At 52.0% G+C, this 16,716-nt stretch overlaps 1 protein-coding gene across 1 annotated transcript; it reads left to right on the top strand.

Moving 5' to 3' along the window:
* Positions 1 to 342: 342 nt before the first annotated feature.
* MEOX1 (mesenchyme homeobox 1) lies at positions 343 to 16,491 on the top strand (the record flags this gene model as incomplete). The annotated part of the gene is made up of 3 exons (XM_079904773.1): positions 343 to 826; positions 15,038 to 15,210; positions 16,369 to 16,491. Exons 1-3 carry the CDS (start codon positions 358 to 360, stop codon positions 16,489 to 16,491), a joined length of 765 nt encoding a protein of 254 aa, XP_079760899.1. The 5' UTR covers positions 343 to 357.
* Positions 16,492 to 16,716: the final 225 nt, after the last annotated feature.

The raw sequence follows: 16,716 nt of genomic DNA, 5'->3' as shown, positions 1-16,716 counted from the left end.
CTCATCAGCTGGTGCGTCTGGGCTGGGACAGTGAAAATGTTTAGTGTCATCGGCGACAAATACACGTACAGGGGACCCCACTAGGCAGGTTGGTGTGTCGGAGGGGGGGACCAGGAAGCCAGGAACGAAGTCCAACATAGGTGCGGGCACACGTATGTGTGGCCAGACACATGTGTGCGTAGCTGTAAGGAACAACGTTAGCTTTGGTTTTTGTTTTGGTTCCTGGGGTGAATTTTCTGTTGAACCTTTTTCCCTCCTGTTAAAAAAAAATTTTTTTTTTTGCATTTTTAACACTTTGAATATAAAAAGTGTAAGACTCCAGCCTTTGAAAGGACTGAGGCGTGGACCAGACAGCAGATGGATCCAGTGGCCAGCAGCTGCATGAGGGGTCCCCATCCCCCGGCCCCGGTCTGGGGCTGCCTTCGAAACCCTCACTCAGAAGGCAGTGGGGCCTCAGGCCTCCCCCACTACCCGCCAACCCCGTTCTCCTTCCACCAGAAACCAGACTTCCCAGGGACGGCAACGGCAGCGTACCCTGACTTCTCGGCCTCCTGCCTAGCAGCCACCCCACACAGCCTGCCCCGGGAGGAGCGCGGCTTCACTGAGCAGCACCCCGCCTTCCCACAACCTCCCGACTGGCACTTTCCTGTCTCAGAGGCCCGGCATAGGCTCAACCCGGGCCCAGCAGGGGGCTCCAAGGAGATGGGGGCCAGCAGCCCAGGCCTGGTGGACACCACGGGAGGCCCAGGCGAGGACTACGAGGTCCTTGGGAGCACTGCCAATGGGACGGAGAAGAAGTCAACCAGGCGGAAAAAGGAGAGTTCGGGTAAGTGCCTGAGGAACAGCTGACCGTTCCTTTGCTGTGTGACCTTGAGGAGGTTGCTTGCCCTCTCTGAGCCTAGGTATCCTGACCATGAATGCAGAACAATATGATCTAATCTACCCAAAGGCAGGAGACTTAGAACAGTTACCTTTGGGGTTGCTCCTACTCAGAGTTCTAACATTCTCTGGTGATGGGGGCTATGTCTGTGTCCTCAGCTCTCCTGGGCCTTGGGAAGGATGTGCCGGCAAGAGAACGAAACAGGATCCGCAAAGATTTGAAGGACATGTGGGACGGAGCCTCTGGGTACAGGCTGGCAAGGGCTGGAGAGGGGCTTTCCTGAACCAGTCTGCCTCTGGGTCACGGTTCTCCCCACCATGCCCCAGCCAGCTCCAGGTCCCAGAGCCCCAGGGCTTGCTCCCCAGAGGATTCAGCTGAGACCAAGGCTCGGAGGGCTAGGACCAAGGCTGGGACCCCCGGCAGTCAAGTAGAACCAGGACTCTGTGTCTCCAGGAGTCTAGAGGGAGAGAAGCAGACATAGCGCAGGGACGCAAGAGGCAGGCAGTAAGAATAGGGGCAGACTGCCCATGAGGTATCGCCCTCTGCAGCTGGGCTGTGCCCAGGCCAAGGGGCAGCTCAGCGTGCTAAGGTCTGGGTGACCCCCCCAAAAGGCCACTCCTCTGAAGAGCCCTCCTGAGGGATCGCCAGTCTTGGAGAAAGTCGGGGAGGCAGGCAGCAAAGGGTAAGCTCTGGACCCCAGAGTGCAGGTAAAGCCCTGCTCGGAGCTGGAGCAGCAGAGGCCAGATGATGGAGCTGGCCTGCTTGTTCAGGTCCCAGCTAAAGTCTATCTCCTCCTGGTTGGGAGGACCTGTTGTTTCCTCATTTCCCCGTGGGACTGCCCCGCCCCGCTCCCGCCCCCCCCAGCCTCTCTCACTGCCCATTCACCTTTTGTCTGGTTTCCTGTCCCCACCTTGCCCGGAACAAGACAGTGCCCTTGCCTCCCGCCCCCACTGCCCCACTACGTCCTCCTGACGGCCACCCTTGGGGCACATCTGTCTGTCTGAACCTACAGAAGACCTTTCATGGGGCTAACAAGGGGCAGGCAGCAAATGAGAGGACCGACTAACCAACGAGAACACTCTCTGCTTTGCTTTACGAAGCACTTTCTAAGTAGCAGATTTCCCGAGCATCTTTTTTTTTGCCAAGCATTGGCAGAGGTCCTGGGACTGCAGGGATGAATAAGGTGGTCTCACCCCCAAAGAGTTCAGACTGAGGGGGAGGAGAAGCCAGCAGATACCTTTCCGGCAGTGGATGTGCTGTGATCTAGGGGGTTCGAGGTGCTGCAGGAAACATACGATAAGTCTTTTGAGTCCCACAAGTTTTCGAGTTTGGTACAGCAGGTCTTGTCAGTGACTTGATTCTTTACACGTGGAAAAGGAAAGACTGAGAAGTCTGAGGGGATCTCTGCTAGCATGGAGTCAAAACAGAGTGACCCACTCATCTCGACGTACCCAGGACCTTTCTGGTTTTAGCATGAAAGTCCAGTGTCCCCGGGACCGTTGGTCACCCTAGAAGAAAGCTCAAACCCCAGACTTCAGACCCCGATCCCACACCCTTCAGTAGATTTCAAGCAGAATCCTCATTTTGAAATATCTGGTCTCCATGCTTGAAGAAGCCCCTCATTGTGCTCTCAGTGGATGATAAAAACCACAGCCTTCCTGGCTACTAAATAGAAGGGCCCTTTAAATCCCCAGCCAGTCAAACCCTGAACTATTCCTAAGCCCGGATGGAGATTTGCAGAGAATGGGGCGCTTTCTGCTTCTCCTCTCCAATGAGCTGTCAGCCACTTGGCTCCGCGCCTAGTTGAAGAGCTCTCCCCTCCTTGGCGCCTGCCACTGTGTCCTCCATCTCTGCCCACATCCACCTTGGCCGCATCCAGCCACTTTCCAGGGGACTGTGAGCCAAGAGCACTGGGAAGGCATGGGCAAGGCCAAGGGCTGGGCTCAGGCAAAAGCTCGTTCCATGTTTCAGCAAGACCCAAATGCACCATCTTTCCTTTTGGCGAGGGACCCATGGATGGCGCTGCTCGCTTGCCAAGCAGCTGGCCACCCCAGAGCACCCTCTTCATAGGGTCAGCCTCTGGCGGGGGGAGCTTCCCACCCAGGAGGGAGCCTGGGCTCTCCCTCGAGGTCCCCTCAGAAGCAGCAGCGGGAGTAGCAGTCGCACAGGACAGGGCACAGCCAGCTGACTCTCATTCATTCTCTGGGGTCCCAGACCCTCTCTGGTCAGCATGGAAACCTTTATTGCACGGCTGCTTGCATCTTCCTTCATAATGTAACCGAAGGGGAAGGAGGCGGGAAAGATCAGTGTTGTAAGAGCCTAAAGAAAAGGGAAAGCGATGGACAAGGCTCACGACCAACTCCAGGAGCCTGGAGTTCAGTTCACAAGAGACAAACCCACGAAGACCCCCGCCCCACCCTACCCGTCCTGAGCCACTGGTTGCATTCTCTCTTTTCAATTTTGACATTCTGTTCATTGTGGATTTTTGTATTCATTTTGATTTTTTAAAACTTTGCGTTAAAATGTTCTTTCTCGTGGTTACTGAGGTTTTGGGCACCCCTTGCATTCTGCATTCATCGTGTCTCACGCACCTCCCCCTGGCCCCTGCTAAGCCGTCTCTGGAAGGTTAAGCAGCATGGCTCAGGGGTGTGTTTTCCATCGTGCTTCACAGTCAGGCAGTCAGGTTGCGGGGTCGGCACTGCCGCTTTTGGCTGCTTGACTCTGGGAAAGGTCTTAAATTCTTGGAGCCTCTGTTTACCCTTCTGTAAAATGGGACTATAACAGTATCACTCTCCATGTGGAGTCCCTGTGAAGGTTAAATTCCGTGATCTGTGAGATTAACACTGTGTCTGGCACATGAGTTCGATAACTAGCAGCTCTGAATGGTCTTAGGCCCATATTTCCAGAACCAGTCTTCAGAACATAGAATCTGATAAATAGCCCTATGTTATGGGCGACAGTGGAATTGAACATTTCAAATACGCTGTCTCAGAAATTCCTGAGTCTGGGGTATAAGATGTGGGAATTTCTCGCAATCATTGTTGGTCCTGAAATCCAGTTGCCATTCATTAGGAGCCTGGAGCTCAGAGATCTGCCAGAGAGGCTGGGGTAGGGGGTGAGTCACGCCTGGTAAATGGGTCCCGTACTGGCTGGCCTGGCCAGGGGCGTCCGGTAACAGAAAGTTACTGGAAGTTTGTTTCAAAAGGAACGTTCTCTGCTCTCTCCTCTTCTTCCTCTGCCAGTCCCAGCTGCTCCCCCATCACTCCCCATTACTGGAAGTGGAGCTGATTTGCTCAGGGAAATGGTCAGGAAAGCAGGGGTCCTCGGCTCCTACCCTGAGACTTTCTGTTGGTTCACAGCACAAAACTGATTTAGGAGACAGCTGTGATATTAACTCATTCCCAACGACTCCCGCCCTGGGGCCAGGGGGTGTTAAAGACCCCTGCTGGCAAGGACAGCTGCAAGGCCACTCTTGTTTGCCCCCAATCTGTCGTTGCTACCGTGGTCGTCTTTAATTTATGGGAATGAAGGATTTCTGGGTGATTTCCTGACGGGGTTCAAGGGAAGGTCGCGTGTGATCAGCCCAGCTACAGGTGAATCTGATCGCCCGCCTGGGAGAGTCGCGGTGCCCCGGATCAGCTCAGCGCCGCTCGCCGACACTCACTCTGCCTTCATCAGACTCGCTTTGCCCCATCCTCCTGCAGCTCCAACACGCGTGCCTCCCAGGGCTCCTCCTTCCCCGATTTCTCCCCTGCAAGATCTGATGTCCACCTCCCCGTGCCCAGCTTACGCGCACTCTCAATTTCCCCTGAGGTTGAAAAACCCTCCACAGATTGACCTCTTTCCCTGCTTATTTCCCGCTACAGGCCACCCCTCCCACCTCCGTCTCCACTCACCTTGCCACGAAACCATACCAGTTTACTTGTCTTGAAAAGGCACCCCACTTTTTCTCCCCATGCCCCCGCCCCCCGCCTTTGCTCAGTTCTTCGCCTTGCCTCAAAGACCCTTCTCTTCCCGGGCTCTTCTGCCTACTTATTTTAACATCCAGCTTGAAAGCCACCTACTCCAAGGACCCTCCCTTTCTTTCCTTCCTTCCTTCCTTCCTTCCTCCCTTCCTTCCATCCTTCTTTCCTTTATGACTCCACTTGTACCTAGCATCATTTCAGTGAAAGGTACAGTTTAGAAGTTCCAAACTATAGTATCGCTAGAACCTGTGCTGATTTTATAAATACAGCCTGTAACTTCATAAAGGAGCTCCCCTGAGATTTCTTACCTTTGAACATCTTGCATTTGAAATCTGCTTTTTTAAAAATTGTGGTCAAGAACACATAATGTAAGATTTACCATCATAACCATTTTTGACTGTGCAGTTCGGAAGCATTAACTAGATGCGTATTGTTGTGCAACAGATCTCTAGAACTTTTTCATCTTATAAAAGGAAAACTCTATATCCGTTGAAAAACAACTCCCCTTTACCCTCTCCCCACGGGCCCTGGCAACCAGCATTCTACCCTCCGGTTTCTAAAGATTTGATTACTGTAGATACCTCATGTAAGTGGAATCAAGCAGTCTCTGTCTTTTTGTGACTGGTTTAGCTCAGCACAATGTCCTCAAGCCTCATCCATGTTGTAGCACATGATAGGATTTCTTTATTTTTTTAAGGCTGAATAATATTCTATTGCATGTGTGTGCACATCTTCTTCATCCATTCATCTGTCATTGGACACTTGGGTTGCTTCCACCTCTTGGTTGTTATGAACAATTCTGCAATGAACATGGGTGTGCAAATATCTCTTCGAGATCCTGCTTTGAATTCTTTTGGATATATACCCAGAAGTAGGACTGCTGGATCAGGTGGTAATTCCATTCTTAATTTTTTGAGGAACCTCCATACTGTTTTCCATAGCAGCTGTACTATCTTACAATCCCACCAACAGTGCACAGAGTTCCAATTTCTCCTTTCTCCGCATCCTTGCCAACACTTGTTATTTTCTGGGGTTTTTTTGATAGTAGTCATGCTAGTAGGTATGAGGTGATACTTCATTGTGGTTTTGATTTGTATTTCCCTAATGACTGGTGATGTTGAGCATCTTTTCATATACTTATTGGCCATTTGTATATCTTCTTTGGAGAAATGTCTATTCAAGTCCTCTGTCCAGGTTTAAATTGGACTGTTTGATTTTTGTTGTTGACTTGCAGGAGTTCTTTGTATATTCTGGATATTAATCCCTCATCAGACGTATGGTCCACAAATATTTTCCCCATTCCTTAGGTTGCCTTTTTATTCTGTTGATTGTTTCCTTTGCTACACAGAAATTTTTAAGTTTGACGTAGTTTTGTCTATTTTTGCTTTTGTTGACTATGCTTTTGGTGTCATATCCAAGAAATCATCACCAAATCCAATGTCATGAAGATTTCCCTCCATGTTTTCTTCTAGGAGTTTTCTAGTTTTAGGTCTTACATTTTTAGGTCTTTAATGCATTTCGAGTTAATTTTTACATATGGTGTAAGGTAAGGATCCAACTTTATTCGTTTGCCTGTGGAGATCCAGTTTTCCCAGCACCGTTTGTTGAAGGCTGTGCCTTCCCCACTGTGTAGCCTTGGCACCATTGTTGAAGATCATTTGACCATCTATGTGAGGACTTACTTCTGGGCTCTCTATTCTGTTCCATCGATCTAAGTGTCTGTTTTTGTGCCAGTACCATAATGATTTGATTACTGTATCTTTGTAATATGTTTTGAAATCAGGAAGCCTGAGGCCTCCAGCTTTGTTTTTCTTTCTCAAGATTGTTTTGGCTATTCAGGGTTCTTTGAGATCCCATGTGAATTTTTGGATGATTTTTTTTTTTCTATTCTTGCAAAGAAATGCCATTGGGATTTTGATAGGGATGGCATTGAATCTGAAGATCACTTTGAGTAGTATGGACATTTTAACAATATTAAGTCTTTCAATCCATGAACACAGGATGTCTTTCCATTTATTTGTGCCTTTAATTTCTTTCAGCAATGTTTTGTAATTTTCATTGTGTGAGACTTTTGCCTCCTTAGTTCAGTTTATCCCTATGTATCTTATCCTTTTTGATGCTGTTATAAATGGGATTGTTTTCTTAATTTCCCTTTTGGATCGTTCAGTATAGAAACACAGATGATTTGTGCATTCTGATTCTGTAACCTGCAACCTTGCTGAATTTAGTTATTCGTTCTAAGAGGCTTTTGTGGAATCTTCAGGGTTTTCCACATACAAGATTATTTCATCTATAAACAGAGATTACTTTACTTCTTCCTTTCTGATTTAGGTGCCTTTTATTTCTTTTTCTTGCCTGAGTGCTCTGGCTAGGACTTCCAGTATTATATTGAATAGAAATGGTGCGAGTGGGCCTCCTTTCCCTAGTTTCTGATATTAGAGGAAACTATTTCCCTTTTTCACCACTGAGTATGATGTTAGCTATGGGCTTTTCATATATGGCCTTTATTATATTGAGATAACTTCCTTCTACTCTTAGTTTGTTGAGTGTCCAAGAATCCTTTCATGTCCTCTCTCCCCTCACACATGGAGCATACCTTGCTGACCCCTCCATCTTAGAATCAAACCACAGTTGGCCCGTATCCAGAGCTCTAGATGCATATAGCTGCCTTTTTCCTTAAAATGGAAGTGTCTAGAGGGCTGGGATGCTATCTGATTCACCTGTGCAGTCTCCCTAGCACCTACTGAAACATGTGTACACAGGAGAAGCTCATTCAATGTCTGGCCAATAGCCTCTAGTGCAGCCTGGCATTCACTCATTCATTTTCTCACTTTCTCTCTGAGAGTGGCTCCACCGCCTGGCATGAGGGTTTTCACCATGCGTGATGTGCTTCTGGAAAATGCATCAGGATTTTTACAGTCTCACTCACAAAAAAGTGTGCAGAGAGCCAGACTTCGGTCATAAAACCAGCCCAGGGTCAGGGTGAGTGCTGGGTCAGAAAGACGTATCCACGTGCAGGTTGGACTTGCAGGAATCCGCTACAGGGTGCTGGGCTTGCCTCCCAAGCACTCCCATGGCTGGAGCTGCTGTGGCTGGGCAACAAAGGGGACCCACCACGGCCAGGCAGTTAGGGGGGCTCACAGCTGGGCAACGAGAGGGCCCAGCTGCCACATGGACAAGTGACTGTGCTCTCCAGTCTAGAGGAATTGCAGAGCCGTCCCTATGGCCTTGCGTCAGCCTTGCCAAGTACCCCCCAGTGGCCTTGCTCCCTCTCTCTCCTCAGTGATAAGCACGGATATGGGGAGTTGGGGGCGTCTTAGTTTGCTTGGGCCGCCATAACAAATACCACAGACTGGGTAGCTTAAACAACAGACATTTATTTTCCCACAGTTCTGGAAGCTGGAAGTCAAAGATCAAGATGATGGCAGGTTTGGTTTCTGCCGAGGCGTTTCCCTTTGGCTGGCAGACAGCCGCCTTTTTGTCACGTCTTCACACGGCCTTTCCTCTGTGCGTGCGCATCCCTGGTGGCTCTCTGTGTGTCCTAATCTCTTCTTATGAAGACACTAGTCAGATTGGATTAGGGCTCACCCTAACTGCCTCATTTTAATTTAATCCCCTCTTGAAAGACCCTATCTCAAAATACAGTCACATTCAGAAGTACTGGGGGTTAGAATTTCAACATATTAATTGGTGGTGGGGACACAGTTCAGCCCATAAACAGAGGGTACAGGGACAAAGTTCTAGCAGTGGGACAAATGCTCCAGTCCCGGGTCCGCTGGCCACTAGTGTTTGTCCATTCAGACAGAGCGTTGCTTCTGGCCACAAGCAGATCCCCGCATTCTTATCTTACTCCCATCAAGAGAGAAGAAAAAAAGTGGAGACTGTTTTACGAATGAATCTCTAAAAAAGCAGGCTGTTGGACAGAGGAAGAAGGAAAGGAGGTAATAACAAAATAAATGGACAACCTCAGCCGAGTGTCGCCTGGGTCACAAACGTGACACCGAGTATCAGGCTGAGCGATCTCAAATCCACACTCACCCCTTTCTGAGGGGCAGGACTCGAGGCCCCTGCAGACCCCTGGGGCCAGCTTCCCCAGTGCCCACTCCACTCACGGAATCAGGGTGCCCTGGCCTCTGGCCAGGATTCCTCTCGCAGTCCCCACCCCCATTCCAGACTCTTCTATGTCATGTTTTCCTTGAACTCAGTGGTGGAGAAGCAGTGTGAGCAGTGGGCCCTGGGTCTTGAAGCCCACGCTTCCTTCGGTGACAGCTGAGCGTGACATCTGGAACTGATAAACACAAACAAAGCCCAGCGCTGCTCTCGCCTGCCCCAACCGTCTCAGAAACTTGCTGCTGTTCCAGCCTCTCCTTTCCACCGCCCCCGTACCCGCTCCACTTCTCTGCTCCCCTCTTTCATGGTCCCCACACCCCATCTCCTCACCCAGTCTATTCCACTATGCCTCATCACTGCCCACCCTCACCCACCCCCCGCCACCTGGGACTCTCAGCAAAGACGACTCTAGCCCCAGGTATTCCCCTCCCTGAATCCCCCAGCCCCACTGCTGGGCTCCTCAAAGAGGCTGGGAGCCTCACCAGGTCTCTTCAGGCCCCCATGGGAGACAGAAAGGGCCTGGACATTGAGGTGGGTCGGGGCCCAGAGAAAGTCAAGCCAGTCCCAGGAAGCCAGGGAGGTGTGGATGCAAAGGCCCATCTGGTCTTGGGACTGGCTCCATCCAGGTCTTGTCTATTTTCAGGGCTTTGACTCTTCCCTCTGAAGTTGAAAGTATCAAAACTAACGAGCACATTAAAGGTCTGGTGTGTAGCCCAGGAAGCTGTAGACCCCATTTTCAGAGGATCTGCCAAGGGGAGTCCCAGGGAGGCAGACCTGGACCCAGACCCAGACGCCATCCCTGGAGCGAGCACAGCTCCATACTCATCACCCCTGCAGTGCAGTGTGACGTAGCCTGAACTGGTCCCAGGGGACTTCTGGCAAGCCATTTAGTCTCTGGGTCTTAATTTCCTCGTCTGTTCCATGGGCTAATGTGTACCTTACCTACCTCACAGGATAATTAAGAGGACCCAGTAGGAAGCAGCCTAACAGTCAGGAAATAGCTTCCTGTAAAGGAAATCTGGGTTCTCAGCCCAATTCTGCTGCTAACTTGCTGTGTGTCTTTAGGCAAGTTTCTTACCTTCTCTAGGCTCACCTGTAAGATGTAAAGGCCACATCAGATCATCTCTAAGTCCCCTTCCAGGTCTACTATTCTATGATTCTGTAGTACAGAGGAAAGCCCCAAAGAAGTCTATCTCTGGGGGAAAGAAATCCATTGTCAATTGTCAACTGCAAAGTGCTACCCGAATATGGGGCTTGTGGCTGTCTATCTGGTCCTGGATAGAAATTTATGTTAACTGGCTGCGAGAGTTGGGGAGTAGGAATACAGGACTCCAGAAAGGCACGTTCCCCAAGGTCTATCAGAACCTCCCCGTAGTTCCGATAAAGCTGTCCGCTAACTTTAAGAAGGTCTGCCAAACGTGACAGCTACTTATGAAATAATTTACCTCGGATGGTGTCAAAGCTCCTGGTGGAAACCGCAATCACACACACATCCTGTTTGCATTTCTCTGGGTGCTCCGGACCATTCCATCATGGCCCCGCTCCCTCTGAGGGTGTGCAGAGGGCGGGGCGGGGCCAGGGGTCTCCTCCTTAACCACAGAGGCAGCCAGCTGAGCACCGGCCTCCTCCCTCTGCGGTCCTGGAAGAGGCGCCCGCTGGCCCTGAGGAAGAATCAGGACCAGGAGGACTGACGTGGACGGTCACGCTGCTCAGTTCTAGTTACTGCGCCTGGAAGCAATAGAGACACGGATTCAAGTACAACTGTGCAAAAGTAGTGGAGAAGGGAAAACAGTTAAAAGGCCAGACGTAGAAAAGGCATCCCTTTCACACAGCTCTGGAGACGTGGTACCTTGAGATGCACCGTGTTTTATCTCAGCCTGTGTCATCTCTCCAGCATCATCTCCAGTAGAACCTCTTCCGGTGGTTCTCCAAAAGGAGCCTCAGCTGTGTGCCCGGCACTGTACTAGGTGTTAACACACATTACCCATCTCGTTTTGCCTTCTCAGAAGCCTTCTGATCACAGGGGGTGAGGCTATTCTGTTTTACAAATGAGGAAACTGAAGCTCAGAGAACTTAAGGGACTTGCCCGAGGTCAGAGAGCCCTTTCTTCGAGCCAGCTAAGGCTCAGGCTCTCCAACAGGTCCTCAGAAATCTCTGCAAACACAACTCCCTTCCACGCAGCTCCAGGCTTGGGGCGCTGTGCATGTCAGAGGGAGAGAGAAATTCCCCAGCACAGCCCTGATCTTTGGGCTGAGGGCCTTGGGAAGGCTGCGGAGGGCCTTGGGACAGAACACACAACACACTGTTCCTTCCTGCTGACTGAAGGGTGTAACCTGGGGCCAAGACAAGAATCTTGGAAACTGGAAGGGACCTCAGATTCCAGGCCGGGGTTTCTCAACAGAAGAGGGAGTAGGGAGAGAAGAGAGTGCCAGGGTGGCGTATTGGAAAAGAACTCTGACAACAGCTCGCCCAGGGAAAGAAGGCCCAGCCCAATCCCATACTTCTACCCGTGGGGAGGCTGAGGCCAGAGAGGGGAGGGAGGCTCCCCAACAAAGGGATCAAACCATCTTGGGGGTAGCATGCATAGGAACTGTGCACGTGATCCAGCAGAATGGACACCCCCTGGCCAGAAACGGTATAAAAGTACTTACCATTTTTCTTTGTCTTTTCCTATCTTGCTGAAAAGATATACTATTTTTATACTATTGCAGAACAAAGAGAACCATAACTTCCACTTTCGTTTTCATAGTTAACTTGCCATACTTCTGACCCCTTTGTCATTTCTTTTTTTTTTTTTTGCGGTACGCGGGCCTCTCACTGTTGTGGCCTCTCGCGTTGCGGAGCACAGGCTCCGGATGCACAGGCTCAGCGGCCATGGCTCACGGTCCCAGCTGCTCCGCGGCATGTGGGATCTTCCCGGACCAGGACACGAACCCGTGTCCCCTGCATCGGCAGGCGGACTCTCAACCACTGCGCCACCAGGGAAGCCGTGTCATTTCTAACAGTGATCAAAGTTCTTACCCCTCTGGGAAGCTGATGAGGGACAAAGGTTCTTCCAGTGCCAGTTGCCACCCCCTTTAGCGGGTGTTGCCCCGAGGTTCACACAGGGGCTCAGACACTCAGTTCCCAGCCCAGGCTCCTTTGTCCTATTTCTTCTTTCCCATCCTGAGGCCCCAGTGCCTAAATCAGGATACTAAGAGGTGAGAGAGGACAGTGGATAGGGAGGGGTTTGACCTGGTTGACAATGGTCAGCTGCCCCCATAACCAGTCCAAGACCAGCTCCAAAGGTCTCCTCCCTTTATCTCCCTTCTTCTCTCTAGGAAGGATTATGTGCAGAACTCTGTGTGTTGGGGGGAGGTATTTGGGGGGTTTCCATAGGGGACCTGTGCACACCTCAGCAGGCCTGAGAGAAGGGGAGGGTGGGTGTGGGCATCAACCCAGGGCCCACAGGAGCCCTGGAGGCGGAGACGGGCAGGGCTGTGATGGTCCAGGTCCAGCTGCCAGCCAGCCGACGCAAGATGGAGAACCTGACGCCAGGGTTGATGGCCAAGGCTCTAGTCAGGTGGATCTGGATTCGAATCTCGGTTCTGCCGCCCAAAAGCTGCCTGGCACACTGGGCAAGTTCCCGGGCCTCTCTGAGGCTGCTTCTGCCTCTATCTACTGAGAGGGATTTAGCAAACATTTAGCAAGAAACTCCTAAGTGCCAGGTACAGTAGCAAGTGAGAAAAAGCAGTTACATCCCTGGGGAGAGAGCGCTATTAATCAAATTATCACACAAATCCACACGACAAAGCTAAAGGGATAATACTACTACCTACTCCTACGTGTGGTGTATGGGGAGGATTAAAGCAGTGACTGCATCTTAGCACGTGGAAGCCTTTAAGAAACGGTAGCTATTACCCCAGCCCCTCAGATGGCGTCTCAAGGAATTGAAGAATCGGAAGAATACTTTATATTTGTCCAGAGCTTTAGAGTTTTAAAAGCATTTTCCACACACAGCAGCTTGTCCAAGCTTCCCAAAACCTCTGGGAGGTAGATTTCTGGATGAGAAGCCCAGAGAGGTTAAGCGACTTCCCCAGAGGCTCCAGCAAGAAGATCCAGGATTCAAACGTCGGGGCAAGTCCTCTGGGTTTAACACCCCCGCTGCTGCGAAAGGTTAGAGCTGGGAAATACCGAGCTCCAGGACAGGAGCGGATGGGAAACAATCCAGGTTTCCCAGCCTCGCTCTGGGCGCGCAGGCGAGGATGTGCTCCGGAATCGGCGTCCCTCCCCGGCGTGACCGTGACCGCCCCTCCCTCCCGGGCTCGCGCCAGCCAAGGCTGAAGACTCCTGGGGGACCCCAGCCAGGCGGCGCGTCCTTCCCCGCCAGCCCCGGCTCCGCTTCCGGAGGGGTCTGGGCAGACAGCCCGGCAGGAGAACTCGCCCCCTTCCTTCCCGCCCCCGGGCGCGCCCGGCAGGCGGCCCACCGGGATCCGGCACGGGCAGCCGAGCATCGGGGTTGCGCGGACCCCCGGTGGCGGCACCCGGGCGGCGGCCCCTCCTCCGCCTCCTCTGCTTCCCGGGGGACGTCGGGAGGGGACGGGCGGCTCCCCCTTCTATCCGGCTCCCGGAGGCGTGGCGCGGGGGCGGAGGACGCGCAGACAGAAATGCAAGGGGGACTGCGTGGAAAGCGCTAGAAAGCACCGGCGGGCTGACGTTCCCATCGGGAACGTGGGGTGGACGAGGGGGCTCCACATCCCCGTCCCGCTCGGCAATCTGGCCCCTTGGCCGGGCTCCCTGTATGTACAAGGGCAATGAAGTGAAAGACTTCTAACTTTTAAGAGCGCTGCAGTAAAACGTGCTTCCTGGAGCCCTTCCCGGGCCACGTGGCACGCGTTGGTAGTTCATTGTGTAGGTGTGTCGGTCTCCTTCCTGTGTGCTTCTGCATCCACCACCGCCCCTTCCCCTGTTCAGATCACGATACAGTCCTTTCTGGGTGGACAATACTTTACAGTCTGTAAAGCCTTCCTACATATATTTCATTGGAACACTGTGTGAGTCACACTGCCTGAGTTGGATTCCTGTCCCCACCACTCACTGGCCAGATGAACTGGATGAGCTTGGACAACTTGCTTCACTTCTCTGTGCTTAGTTTTCTGGTCTATAAAATGCGTCTCATCCTAGAGCTCGCCAGGCTGAATTACTGTGAGGATTAAGTGGCTGGTGCCTGTAAGGTGCTTGATTCCTGTACCCGTTACCAGCTACGGTTGAGCCCCTGCCCTGTCGAACTCAGAGCCTCCTTCGTAAATGAACTTTCCAGACCTGGCCCCTCCTGGTGTCAGAGCGTTGGGGGGGAGCGGGAGAAACTTAAGGCAGCGCTTCTCAATTTACACGTGTACACACCTCCCCTGGGAATCTGGCTGAAATGCGGACTCTGATTCAGTAGGTCTGAGGATGGAGTGAGGTGGAGATCCTGCAAGTCTGACAGCTCCCTGGCCACACGACTGCTGTCACCAGGCACCCTCTGAGTAGCCAGGTCTTAGAGCAGAGGTTTGTAACCATGACCATGTGTCAGACTCATCGAAGGCTTGTTAAAACAGATCACTGGGAAAAACAAAAAACAAAAAAACAGGTCGCTGGGCCCCACTCCCATAGTTTCTGATTCAGCAGGTGTGCGGTGAGGCCCAAGGATCTGCATCTCCAGCAAGTTCCTAGGTGATGTTTCTGTCGTTGAGGACAGAGAACCTCAGTTTTAGAGCAACCTGCCGCACCAACTTACAGCCACTGCTAATGTCAAGCTGTGGGTAGGTGGGGACAGAGGTGGGGTGGAGATCATTAAACAGTCAAGGGCAGCTTCCTGTGCTTCGGGAATTAAAAACAGTTGTGGGGGAGGTGTGCCTGAGGTTGATATCCAAAAACCTTTCCAGTTCTCTGGGGGTGAAGACGCTAGAATGAATGATAAAGGGACACCCTGGGTTCTTTCTCAGCATCCTTTCAAAATAAGAGCAACAGGGAAAGGCTGCCCCGCTGCTTGAGGACAAAAAGAAAGGGAACCAAGGCCCTTGCGGCTCACTTCTTCCTGTTTGGGGCCCTCTCTCCCCAGACAACCAGGAGAACCGAGGGAAGCCGGAGGGCAGCAGCAAGGCCCGCAAGGAGCGGACGGCCTTCACCAAGGAGCAGCTGCGGGAGCTCGAGGCCGAGTTTGCTCATCACAACTACCTGACCCGGCTCCGGAGATACGAGATAGCCGTAAACCTGGACCTCTCCGAGCGGCAGGTGACCCTCCTCTTCTGGCCATGCCTCCTTTCCTGTGCTCTGTCATACCCCTCTCTTCCCCCGCTTCTCCCAGAACCTTCTTCGTCTTCTCCCTCTGCCCCAGTCCAGTGGTCCTCAACTCTGGCTGTACCTGACAATCACCTGCGGAGATTCTAATAACACCAGTGCCTGGGCTCCACCCCCTAGAGATTGTTTTCATTGGTCTGAGGTGAAGTCCAGGCATCAGAATTCATCGAAGGTCCCCGAGGTGATTCTCACATGCAACCAGGGTTGAAACCTCTGATCTGGTTATCCCTAGACTTGAGTGTGCAGTGGGATCATCCAGGCCCTGTTTAAAATGCAGCTCCCGGAGCTCCACGGAGCGATTTTCCAGTCATAATGAGTGGGACCAGGAATCTGCATTTCGAGTAAGTTCTCCAGGTGATTTGGATTTGCGGCTGGTTCCTGGACACACTCTGAGAAAAGCTTCCTAGCCCTCTGTTTTGGGCTTTCTCTCAGAGCATTCCATCCATCCCCGTGCTCTGACGTGGAATAAAATATTATTATTATTATTATTGATTGCAGCTTTCAGTTGAGAAAGCGTCTGCCAAAATGCTGGATTTAGAATCAGAGGCCTTAGATTCAGATCCCGCCTCTACCCTTTCGTAGCCCTGAGACCTCTGGGGCGTGTCTTCTCCTAACCTCTCTTGGTCTCCATCTGTAACGCAGTGTCATAACCCCACCCTGCAGGTTTACCTGCAGGTAAATGCTGAAGCCCAGATGAGAAAATGTCCAGACCAGAGCTATCTAAGCCGAAAAGTGCTTTATAAATGTGCCTAAGGGTGATCCTGTGTTCCCAGATGCTTGGGTAATAGAAGCTACAGGGAGAGGGTGTTGGCACAGGAGGGGAGGGGCTTGTGAAAGGGGGTGGGGCCAGTGTGACTTTTAGAACGGGTTCTTCTGTCAGGCTTTCTTTATCTGGAGACCTAAGACAAGCCTCTGGGCCGATTGGTGGGTCTTCCCTTTCAACTCCTGGAGCCTTTGGAGGCGTGGGGAGGGGCAAGCAGAATTTCGAGCTGGGGGGTCCCCAGAGCTGCACCCCAGGTAGCTTCAGCATCCATATGAGGAGACGGCCACACCTGCCGTGAAGTGACCAGGCTCCTCTGCTTCCTTCATCAGGTCAAAGTGTGGTTCCAGAACCGAAGGATGAAGTGGAAGCGCGTGAAGGGGGGTCAGCCCATCTCCCCACACGGGCAGGACCCCGAGGATGGGGACTCTGCCGCCTCTCCAAGTTCAGAGTGAAATTCTCCAGGGAGGAAAAAAAAGACTGAGGACTGAGCCCCGTACCAGCTACCCCCACCCCAATCCTACCTTCACCTTCTCCCACCCACCCAGGGCAGCCTCTCCACATCGCGCAGTGACTCTTGGATAGGAAGCTGCCCAGGGTTCCCGGGAGCCTTGAAGTTTCCCAGAAAGCTCTGTCCAGCGTTGCTCTGTCTTAGCAGCCCCTTCCCCAGGGCCTTTGCT

Source organism: Stenella coeruleoalba, assembly GCF_951394435.1.
Source record: "Stenella coeruleoalba genome assembly, chromosome: 19".
Taxonomy (NCBI): domain Eukaryota; kingdom Metazoa; phylum Chordata; class Mammalia; order Artiodactyla; family Delphinidae; genus Stenella; species Stenella coeruleoalba.
Note: the sequence above shows the minus strand (reverse complement) of the source record. Positions and strands in the feature narration are given on the sequence as shown.